Source organism: Orycteropus afer, unplaced genomic scaffold (assembly GCF_000298275.1).
Source record: "Orycteropus afer afer isolate SDZICR_OR568_19922 unplaced genomic scaffold, OryAfe1.0 scaffold00099, whole genome shotgun sequence".
NCBI classification, from domain to species: Eukaryota; Metazoa; Chordata; class Mammalia; order Tubulidentata; family Orycteropodidae; genus Orycteropus; species Orycteropus afer.
This window is the reverse complement of record NW_006921686.1, coordinates 7,394,684-7,405,560: the sequence shown is the minus strand read 5'-3', so window position 1 is coordinate 7,405,560 and position 10,877 is coordinate 7,394,684. Positions and strand designations below refer to the sequence as shown.

The 10,877-nt window shown below is 46.5% G+C and overlaps 1 protein-coding gene across 1 annotated transcript; it reads right to left on the bottom strand.

The window, feature by feature from the left end:
• Positions 1 to 854: 854 nt before the first annotated feature.
• LOC103198918 (carcinoembryonic antigen-related cell adhesion molecule 21-like) lies at positions 855 to 8,369 on the bottom strand. The gene is made up of 4 exons (XM_042781258.1): positions 8,306 to 8,369; positions 6,723 to 7,085; positions 1,753 to 2,029; positions 855 to 969 (listed from the first exon to the last, which is right to left on the bottom strand). Exons 1-4 carry the CDS (start codon positions 8,367 to 8,369, stop codon positions 855 to 857), a joined length of 819 nt encoding a protein of 272 aa, XP_042637192.1.
• Between the last annotated feature and the right edge of the window lie 2,508 nt (positions 8,370 to 10,877).

Genomic DNA, 10,877 nt, shown 5'->3' with positions numbered 1-10,877 from the left:
AATGGGTTTTGGCTCTTTGTCAAAGACCAGCTGTCCATAGGAGGATGGATTTACTTCTGGGTACCCAATTCTGTTCCATTGGTCTGTGTGTCTGTCATTCTACCATGCAATGATAATACAAAGAGAATAGTGCACTTTCCACAGTGTAATCCATCAATGTCTGGATCAGGTCTGGAATCATGTAGATGTTTCCTGAGTCCATGAATCACAGCGGACTTGCCTATTCCCTTCTCCCTCCTGCCAGGCTGTTTGGATCACCATGTATCTGTGCAGCAGCTTTTGAGATCAGGGAGTGTGAAGCCTCCTACTTTGTTCTTCTTTGGTAGTGCTTTGCTTATATCAGTCTGTTTCCTTTCCATGTAAATTAGGTGATTAGTTTTTTTCACCTCTTTACAGGATAATAATATAATCTGAATTGGGGTTGTGTTACATCTGTACACCACTTTGGGTAGCATTGACATTTTCATGATTTAAGTCTTCCTATTCATGAGCATGGTATATTCTCCCATTTATGCAGGTCTCTCTTGGTTTCTTGTAGTAGTGTTTTGTAGTTTTCTTTGTATCTCTTATTAGATTTATTTCTAAGTACTTCATCTTTTGGGTGGCTATTATAAATGGTATGCCTTTCCTGATTTCCTTTTCAGAGGTCTCTTTGTTAGTATAGAGGAATCCACCTGATTTTTGTATGTTTATCTTGTAGCTTGCTACTTAGCTGAATCCTTCTGTTCATTCCAGTAGTTTTCTTGTTGAGTCTCTGGTCAAGGATAGGACCCTCTTCAGCATTTGCCAGCCGCCCCCCCCATCCCTGAGAGCAGTTGTGTTCCTAATTGCCCCAAGGACCTTGCCCATGTTGTTCATGCCCCCATGTGCTCCACTGCAGACACCCTGGTGCACTGAGATGGGGGGCACTCAGTCTTGCCAGAGTCCTCTACTGCCCCTCCCCAGGGTTTGAGTGAGGGACACTGAGACCTGGCAGAGGGGAGAGGGAAAGCACTGGGCAAATCAGCTGTGATTCATAGACTCACATCTACATATCATCTACATGATTTCAGACCTGATCTAGACATTGATGGATTGTGCTGTGAAAAGCTCATTTTTTTTTTTTCTCTTTGCATTGTCATTGCATGAGTGTGTGCCCATCTATTCCCTCTACTGGTTGCAAGTCCAGACACCTTACCCCACCTCTCGCAGGTGGGATGATGGAGTTGTGGTTCTCAAGAACTGATCATGTGCTGGGGGTATTCAGAGCCCCCATCACCACATATGGGCACTGCCTATACCTGGGAGGCAGGAACTCTGGTAGCGTAGTGCCCAAGGCATTTGACTGCTAACCAGAAGGCTGATGGTTCAAACCCACCAGCCACTCCTCAGAAGGAAGATTGGGTAATCTACTTCCGTAGTGATACCACCTTGGAAACTCAAAGAGGGGTCACTATGAGTTGAATCCAACTTGACAGCAGTGCATTTTTATACCTGGGAGGGAGCTGTGTCACTTCCACTGTGGAGAGGGTGGAGCTGAGACTGATAGTGGTGCTATGTAGGAGGTGAATGTGACTTTGAGCCAGCAACAACAACAGTGTTAACATTTTATTGAGCATTTATTGATTGGATACAACCTTTCTGTTCTAAAGATTTTTCACCTTCAGTTCCTTGACTAATTACAACTTCATAAAACAAGTGCATCAAACCCACCATTTTACAGGTAAGAACATTGAGAGGTTGAGTTTAAAAACCCATAGGGATTCAACATACTTCACAGTCAGCATGAGGGGGTCACTTTTGGTGGAAGTGACCTGGTCAGAGACCTCACACTGATACTCCCCAGCATCCTCCCTCTTGACGGGGTCTATGGTGAGGGATCTGTTGTCTTGGGACAGTGTTGTCCTCTCCACGAGCTGCAGACTCTGCCCATTGAAGATCCACTGAATGGACACTGTAGTGTGGTTGGTGAGGCAGGCCAGGACCACAGGACCCTTGTGTTCTGTGACGGTGGTGTTGCTGGCTTGGATGGAGGGCTTTGTCAAGAATCCTATGGAGAAGCAGAAAAGGTGATTGTGAGAGAGGCCTGGAGCTGTAGCCATCTTCTTCCTATGAGATCTCAGCCAGTTTACAGCCCCTACAATGAGTTCTGAAAAGTGACGGACAAGGTGATCCTGACCCTCTGCAGAGGATATGTGTTTGCCCAAGTGCTGATCTATAAGGATAGGGTGGCCCTCTCTACACTAGGAAATAGGTGCATCCTCCCTAACTGGAACCTGGGACTCTGGTGTATCAGCATCAGGACCACTTCTCAGCCCACATGCCCAACAAACTCATCATCAGGTAGAATTTTTCTTTGACAGGTGTTTGTATGATCCTTTCCTGGGGCTTCCTATGACTTTAATAGATCAGACCCCCTTCTCTAGTAGTTACTTCCATGTATGTGGGAAGGGCAGGCTGCTGGATGGGTTCATCTCTGGGTTAGGACAGCTGAATATGGGGGAAGGGAAAATGTTTTGATTTTGATAAATATTTTACAGGGAATTGAGGATGACCCCACCCAGTCTTCATTACTTAGGAACTGGAAAGTTTCCGATTTAAAGGATTTCTCAATCTGAAAATGACTTCTAGTTTCTGGTTTAAGTATTAATTATCAGATGAAGGAAACCTCTAAAGAGAAGTGGTTATAATTTTAACAAAAGCCTGGTACTCTTAGCCCTCGCTATAAAATATTTACTTTGGGCCCTGCTGTTCCTGCACCTGAAGGAACTTCATGGTGAATGTACCTGTTTTTCCAAGTGTGATTTATGGCTTATTGCTCACCTTTGTGAGTCTTCTGTACCAGTGTCACACAGTATAGAAAGCTGTGACTTATGAGCCAGGACGGGTTCAGTTGCCTCTGCCCTCTGTGCCCCATAGCTGGAACTTTTCCCATTTCCTTATAGCCTGAACTGTGGCTACACTTTTTAGCAAGATGAGGACATGGCTAACATACACCTGCTCCACACTCCCCAGTCCAGACACAGCTGGTGTCAGAATAGGATTGGTGCTTTAAGGGTTTGGGAGGGGTAGGTGGGAAGGGGACAAAGCAGGGAGGCAGAGCCCCATTCTGCCCATCACCCAACTGGAGGTTTCCTCCTCTCATTTGAGGAAAAGATATGAGCTTGTTTCCATGGTCCTCATAGCACATGGAGTCAGTGAAAGAAAACAAAGACATATAGAAAGGTATATGCTAGTGACAGAGAGAAGCAAGTTGACCCAAGACACTTCTTCCCTTCCCATCTGAAGTCCCCTTCCACTCCACAGGGCTTTCTGGGGCTGGGGGAACTCCCTTCTCATATTCCCACTGGACCCAAGGTCTGCCCTTATTTAAGAAGAGCAAAAGGAGTAACAATTGGCCCAGATGTGTGGGAGGGCTCAGAGTTTGAGATCTGCATGTACCCAGGAGATAATTGTCTGGAAAATAACTTTTATCAAGATCTTTTCTGAAAACTAGACAGAAATAGCATGATTGCAACCTGTTAATTAAATGTCCTTTAAGTGTTAAATAAGTTGCAGAATTTTGGTGATGGAAGACATAGAACTGGAGGTAATACATAAGCCTCCTGATGATTCCTGGCCTCTTCCCAGACCAGCAGACTGCCTGCCTGAGCCTCACTCACCTCATCTGCAATGTGGGCTTGCTGAGATTTCTTACAAGGGCCCAATTCTACCTTGCTTGGGCCAGCTGTGTTTTTTCTGAGACCAAATTTTCAAAGATATTCTAGATGTGGATAATGGTAAGACTTCTCATTGTCCCTAAACTCTGAGAAGACTTGTCAACCTGGCTGGAGGAGTGGGTATAATGAGCAGAAATAACACTTGGGGAGACCAGGAACAAGCCTGGTGGTCAGCCACATTGGTGGTCATAACTGAAACAACGTTGGTTCACGCGTCTCCCAACTGAGAGTACCCTACCTCATGACTGTGGTTCATAATGAGGAACACACATCTTGTGGAATAGGAAGTATAAATAATCAACAGCACGTGGTCTGGCAGCTGCTCCATGGGGAAAGGTCTCCGAACCACTGTAGGGGACTGTGAGCCTCACACCAAGGACAAGGACATGAATCCCAAGTAAAATTGGTAAAATGTGCCTTTATGCTTTGGGGACTGCAGACCTATTCCCTCTGCCTCTGCTTCCCTAGTTGGATCAGTGCATTAGTGAATCAAGGAGGTTCATGTCCATCCTGAATTGGCCATCCCGCAAGTTGGCATCACTAAGGGGAAAGATCCTGGATATGGGGAGCACATGTGAAGCTTGTTTCCCTGGGAACTTGGGGACATTGGTCAGTGGTGGAGCCCTTGAAGGGGCTGCTGCTTAGACTGATTACTTTGCCCTTTACTATTGGCCGGGATGGGTGGGCCTGTCCATGGTGTTGGGGGGAAGAGAACAGGACAGTCAGCATTAGCGCCCTTATCTGGGGAAGGCTTACAGGGAGGAGGAAACTGAAGAGCAGGGTAGTCCCAGTTGGACTGAAGAAGGAGAAAAGTTGAGGAGCATGGAAGGAGCATAAAAAGCCAGAACTACTCATGGCAGTGAGCAGTAGGGGTTACAAGTGACTCAAGAGACCTGAAGGCCCAGGAGTCCCCACATGACCCAGAAGCAGGGCAAGTGCAAACTCTCCCCTGACTGAGCAGCATGAGATCATCATGACATCCATGTCCGGGCTCAGCTTAGGAGCAGGAGGTCAGAGGCAGAGGACGAGTCTCAGTCACCTAGATGAAGAGGGAGGCTATGTGGCAGAACGTCCTAGGAATCTGGATCCAGGATCCAGCCTCTGGAGAGACTGTGGGTCATTCATTTTTTCACTCACCATTCCATCCTTCATTCCTCCATCAAAGAGTAATTGAGAGTTTTTACATGTTGGGTCTGTACTAGTTGCAGGGTGTGCAGTGGGGAGTGAGAAAGCACAATCCTTTCCTTTATGCTCCAGTGGGAGAAACACCTGGACATCAGTAATCAAATACGAAAGATTTCTCGTCCACTGCAGGAGTGTTTTGACTGGCTGCCTGGGGCTGGAGTACTGGAAATGCCCGGCAGTGACTCTGATTGTTGACATAGGTAATTTACTTCTAGTTTAAAAATGGATTATTTTTCATTTGCTCTCAAGCCCCAGATCAAAATCTCTCCCTTTGAGGTGGAGAAGTATTAAGAAGAAGTGATTAGAAGCATGGCTGCTCCAGGGGTCCACAAACACCTTAAAAGGTCATGTGGAGTGGAGGAAAGGTAAGGGCTATAGCTGCAGATAGATCTCAGTGTGACTCTGATGTGCCAGTCATGGTCTGTGTTACCCTATAGTTGTGACTATATTGCTCCATACCTCAGTTTCTCTTCAGTAAAATGGGATTAAATGGTATATGGTTTCTCAGGTTGTGAATTAACCTTAAATATTCACAATTACCTGATACAAAGCCGGGTATAGAGGAGTTGCCTAACGCCTAAGGCCTTTGACTGCTAACCAGAAGGCTGGCAGTTCAAACCCACCAGCTACTCCTCGGAAGGAAGATTGGGTGATCTACTTCTGTAGTGATATCACCTCCGTAACCCAAGGAGGACTGGCTGTGAGTTGGATCTGACTTGACGGTCATATTATTATTTGGAGGATCCCTAGTGGTGCAGTGGTTAAGTGCTGGGCTCTGAACCAAAAGATCAGAGGTTTGAACCCACCAGCCACTCTGCAGGAGAAAGATGTGGCAGTCTGTTTCCATAAATATTACAGCTCTGGAATCCTATGGGGCAGTTCTACTCTGTCCATAGGATTGCTATGAGTCAGAATCAACTCAACGATGTTTGCTTTTTGTTTGTTTTATTGTTATTTGGCTTCAAGTGACGCTCCCTGGGCCTGATCACAAGTAAACAAGGAGTTGCCAAGAGCATCTTCTGTGGTATTTCTTCCTCCTGGGGATGCTGGTCTTCCTATAAACTCAAACTGACTGCCATCAAGTTGATTCTGACTCGTAGCAACCCCCAGTAGGTTTCCAAGGCTGTAGATCTTTATGGAAGCAGACTGCCTCATCTTTCTTCCATGGAGTGGCTGGTGGGTTTGAACCACTGACCTTTTCTGGTTAGCAAGCAAATGCCTTAACCACTACACCACCAGAACTCCTTGATCTTCCTATGGGGTCTTCTAAATTCCCCAAGATAGTTGGTTAACAGCCTGGGGACACCTGTCCAAACTCAACTTGGTCATTACCCAGAATAGCTCTTGATGCTGAGCCTTGGCTGGTGACCTGCTCCAGGAGCTCTGAGACTTGGGCAGCCAGTAAATTGTTGCTCCCAGTTAGCTCTGCCCAGGAGGCAAGATCTAATGCCCACTTACAGGCTCCTCAGGGGGACCTGGAGTCAGGAACCCTGGGACACGGTCTGAGGAAGGGATTTCCTGGGGCTGAGCTTCTCTGTGAGAACCCCAGCAGCCCCTCAGGCCACAGCCTGACTGAATCCTCTAGGGCGTGTTCATTCAGAGGGGCCCAGGGGGGTGGACTGAGTGAGCTCCCCCTGCTGAGTATTCTCCATCAGACTCTCCTCTCCGCAGTGAACGTGTGGATTCGGGACGGAATTCTGATCGAAATGCTCAAAGCCCAAGAATGGAGTGCAGAGAAGGGGTGGTGTAGACACAGCAAAGGGTCCCGTCATGTTAACCTTTATCTTGAAAGTAGAATGAACCCCACCCCACACTGAGATGTCAGAGAGGAATACTCACGGTATACGTGGAACTGTCCAGTTGTTGTTTCAACCTGAAAACCTTGCTTTATTATTTGTAGGGTGTAGATTCCCATGTCATTTTGGGTGACCTTCTGAATCACCAAGGATCCGTTGTTGTAGACAGTCTCTCGGCCGCTGTAGGCAGGGCCTGTGCTGGTTGTTTGCCCTTGTATGCTATATGTTAAAATACGAAGGCTGGGATTTTTAGCATCACCCCCTTTGTACCAATTGTAACCAATACAATCCGGTGGCACATTGTGGACAAGTAGAAGAACATTGCTCCCTTCAGCCACGTTGAGGGGCACTGACTCAATAGCGGCTTGGGCTGAGATGGGCGGACTCCAGGAGAGTAAAAGTGAGACTAGGAGGGAAGAGAGAGAAGTCAATCAGCTTGCTGATGACTGTATTGGGAGGGAAGTTGGGGCCCTTGAGTCTGATCTGAGCAGGTCTCTCTCAGCCCTTGGGCATGGGGTGTGTGTGCTTCCCAAGGTCAGCAGCACTTCAGTGCCTTTGAACCTGTCATTTCCTCTTTTCAAATACTCTCCCCCAGGTGTCTGCCCGGCTGGCTCACCGCCCTCAGGCGCCGCTCACACTCAGCAGCAGCCTTGGGAGCTGCCTTTCCTGACACCTCATCACAGACCCTCTGTCTTCGCTTTCCCACCTTTCCCTATTCTGTGTCCTTATCAACACCTGACGTCACATCCAGATCCATTTGCTTATCTGTCCCCCTCTCCCCTAGATGTGAGCTCTGTCAGGGCAGGGCCTTGTCTTGTTCTGTGATGTACCCACAGTGACTAGACAGGCCTGCAGATACCTGGGGCATGAATCAGGGAAGGTTTCTAGGCCCTCTCCAGGTCCAGATGTGTATTTGCCTGTTTCTGAATTTGGTGCGTAAAGGTCAGGTTTAGAGCCTCTGGTTAAGCTTTATCCTGGAGTATTACTCTGACATAAATTATTACTGTTTTCAAAATTTATTGTTTAAAAGAAAAACCAAATTCATTGCCATCGAGTCAATTCTGACTCATAGTGACTGCCATTGGGTCCAAGTAAATCTTTTGTGGAAGTAGACTATCTCATCTTTCTTCCATGAAGTAGCTAGCGGGTTCAAACCACTGACCTCTTAGCAGTCAAATGCACCACCAGAGCTCCTATTGTTAAATCAAAACCAAAACTCACTGCCATTGACTCAGTCCCAATTCCGAGTGATCCCTCCTTGGGTTTCGGAGGCAGTATCTCTATGGAAGTAGATTGCCTAACCTGCCTTCCAAGGAGTGGCTGGTGGGTTTGAACCGGCAGCCTTCTGGTTAACACTCAAATGCCTTAGGCACTGTGCCACCAGGGCTATTGTTTAGTGATGATTAATTTGGAAATATATAGCAATTCTGTTTTTCCTTCCCGTTATCAATTCCAATCCAGTGAGTTTTCCTGCAGGTGAGTCCTCCCCTCTCTTCAAGGTCCTCCCCACTCAGGTTCCAAAGGAAGCTCTCAGTCCCGTCTCATTCCCTTGTCTTCCCCAGGAGACCCCAGCCAGTCTCTGCTCCCCCATCCTCCTGGCCATTCTCAGGGAGTCATCCCTCTTACCTGTGACTAGGACGCCCTGCCAGGGTACGCCCCTTCTGTGGGGAGAGGCTAAAGGCAGCTTCATGGTGTCTGCCGCCTGCTCTGTGCCTCCCTCTGTGGGAAAGAATTCCGGCTCCAGAGATGCTGGTTGATGCTCCAGCCCCGGATGCGTCTACTCTGCAGCCCTACCTCCCTCTGCTCTGCGCGTCCTAGGGCAGGAGCTTTGTCCAGTCAAGTGTGCCGGGGGCGGGGTCTCTTCTTCCTCTCTCCTTTCAGTCCCGCCCCTTCTTGCCATATTCTTTCCTTTTCCTTCTTGTCTGTATTTTGCTTTTCTGCGCAGGGGCCTCTCTCTGCCTTTCAGCCTTGCTCTCATTCCCCTGATTAGCCTGGAGCCTGGTACCAGGTCAGCTCTGTCTGGAAGAAGAGGAAGGACACAGGCTCCCGACCCAGGGCCTCCTGGGGGATACGAAGTCACTCACAAGTTAGAGATCAGGGTCAGTCTTCTGTGAGCTAAAGAGGATGTGAGATGCAGGGAGTGGGGAGCTGACTGGGGACTTCTGGCAAAACAGTGACAGGAACCCCAGGAAGGAGGAAGGAGCAGGTGAGACAGAACAGATAAGTAGAAGGGATCCAGAAGTGCCTGTTAGAGCAAAGGATTGAAGTCAAGGTCCATCCCCACCATCTCAGCACAGAGCTAAGCTCATATCTCAAGGGACTAATTTCCTTTGTTACTTGTGTGCCCTGATGGTGTCCCTTGGAAGACAAGTGAAGACCTGTGACTGATGTTGGGTGCTCCATCAGGAATGCAAATCAGGCTCCAAGGCCCTGACCTTGGACTGAGATGGGCTCTGACTTCCAGGCTGCAGGGGCAGCTCAGGGTCCTGTTCACTGTGGGTCCTTAGGCCGCCCTTACTCCATTCAAGTGGAGGGTGAGCCCAGAGAGAGAACCTAAGTGGTCCAGACCTCTGGTTCCAGTGTCAGGAGAACTGCCCCCCTAGCTCTGCCCAGGAGGCGCTCTTTGTCCCCAAGGTTTAAAAAGAGGGGTATGAGGCTGTGGGAATGGACACTGGCTTGGGGAACTGGTCCCCCACTGCCCTATGTTTCCCTCAGTCTATGGGACATTGCATCAAGCTCATCCGTGTCTGATTTCTGTCACTCAGTGTGATGATTTTGCTGTCCTCTTGATGAACTGACATCTTTATCATTATGAAATGACTCACTCTCCCTGATAATATTCTGTGTCCTGAAATCTACTTGCTCATTATAAATACAGCTACTCCATTTTTCTTTTGGCTATTATTAGCATGTTAGTTCTTTAACTTTTTTGTATCTTTACACTGAAACTAGATTTCTTAAAGAATCTTGCATATTTATCTAATGTGACATGACAATCTCTGCCTTTTAATTGTTGTGTCTAGACCGTTTATGGGAGCTCTGGTGGCATAGTGCCTAAGGCACTTGACTGTTAACCAGAAGGTTGGTGGTTCAATCCCACCAGCCACTCCTCAGAAAGAAAAGTGGGCGATCTATTTCCGTACTGATACTGCCTCAGAAACCCAAGGAGGGGTCTCTATGAGTCAGAGATGACTCAACGAAACATAACAACAACAGACCATTTATATTTCATGTGGTTATTGATATGGTTGATTGGAAATCCACCTTTTTATTATCTGTTTTCTCTTTGTCCCATGTATTCTTTGCTCCTTGTTTCCTCTTTTGAATTAAATGAGTATGTTTTATGGTATTGTTTTTTAAGTTTATTTTTTGGTTTAAATGGCTATTACTCTTTGTTGTGTTATTTCAGTAGTTGCTTTAGGGTTCACAGTTTGCATTTTCAACTTACAGTAGTCTACCTTCAAGTGATAATACACTACTTCACATATAGAATTAAGAACTCTACAATGGAAGGTTGGGCAATCCTACTTCCGTAGTGATACTGCCTTGGAAACCCAAGAAGGGGTCGCTATGAGTCAGGGCTGACTCGATGGCACATAACAACAACAACAACAACAATGGTATATTTCCATTTCTCTCCTCACAGTGTATGTGCTATGGAGTTGATTTCCACAAAGTCATAAACCCCCAATACACTGAGATTATTTTTGCTTTAAGCAGCTGATTATTCGTAAAAAGACTTAAACAATAATAAAACATGATTATTATTCTTTTCACCCACCCAGTTACCATTTCTAGTACTTTTCATTTCTTTGTGTATATCCAGATTTCCATCTGGTAACATTTTCTAAAAGACTTCGTTTAACATTTATTGTGGTGCACATCTCCTGGGTTGAATGTTTTTAGCTTTTATATGTCTGGAAAAGTGTGTATTTTACCTTCATTATGAAAAAGATTTTTGCTAGGTAAAGAATTTTATGTTATTTTATTTTATTACTTTAAAGATGCTATTCCACTGTCTTATAGCTTGGATGGTTTCTCATAATAAATCAGCTGTCGTCTTTTCTTTGTTCCTCTGCATATGATGTGCCTCTTGTCTGTGGTTAATTTTTTTTTTTTTTTTCCAAGTTGTGTATCAACTTGGCTGGGCCTGGTTTTGAATGGCTGGGCAACTGATGTAGTGATTCCCCATGATGAG

Bases quoted from the DNA above. Each gene is read 5' to 3' on its own strand.
- LOC103198918 (XM_042781258.1), bottom strand. From the start codon at position 8,369: ATGAAGCTGCCTTTAGCCTCTCCCCACAGAAGGGGCGTACCCTGGCAG. The intron at 7,086-8,305 runs GTAAGAGGGATG...CTTCCCTCCTAG, and splicing joins GCAGGGCGTCCTAGTCACAG to TCTCACTTTTACTCTCCTGG. The intron at 970-1,752 runs GTATGTTGAATC...CCCCTCTGCCAG, and splicing joins CCCCTCATGCTGACTGTGAA to GTCTCAGTGTCCCTCACTCA.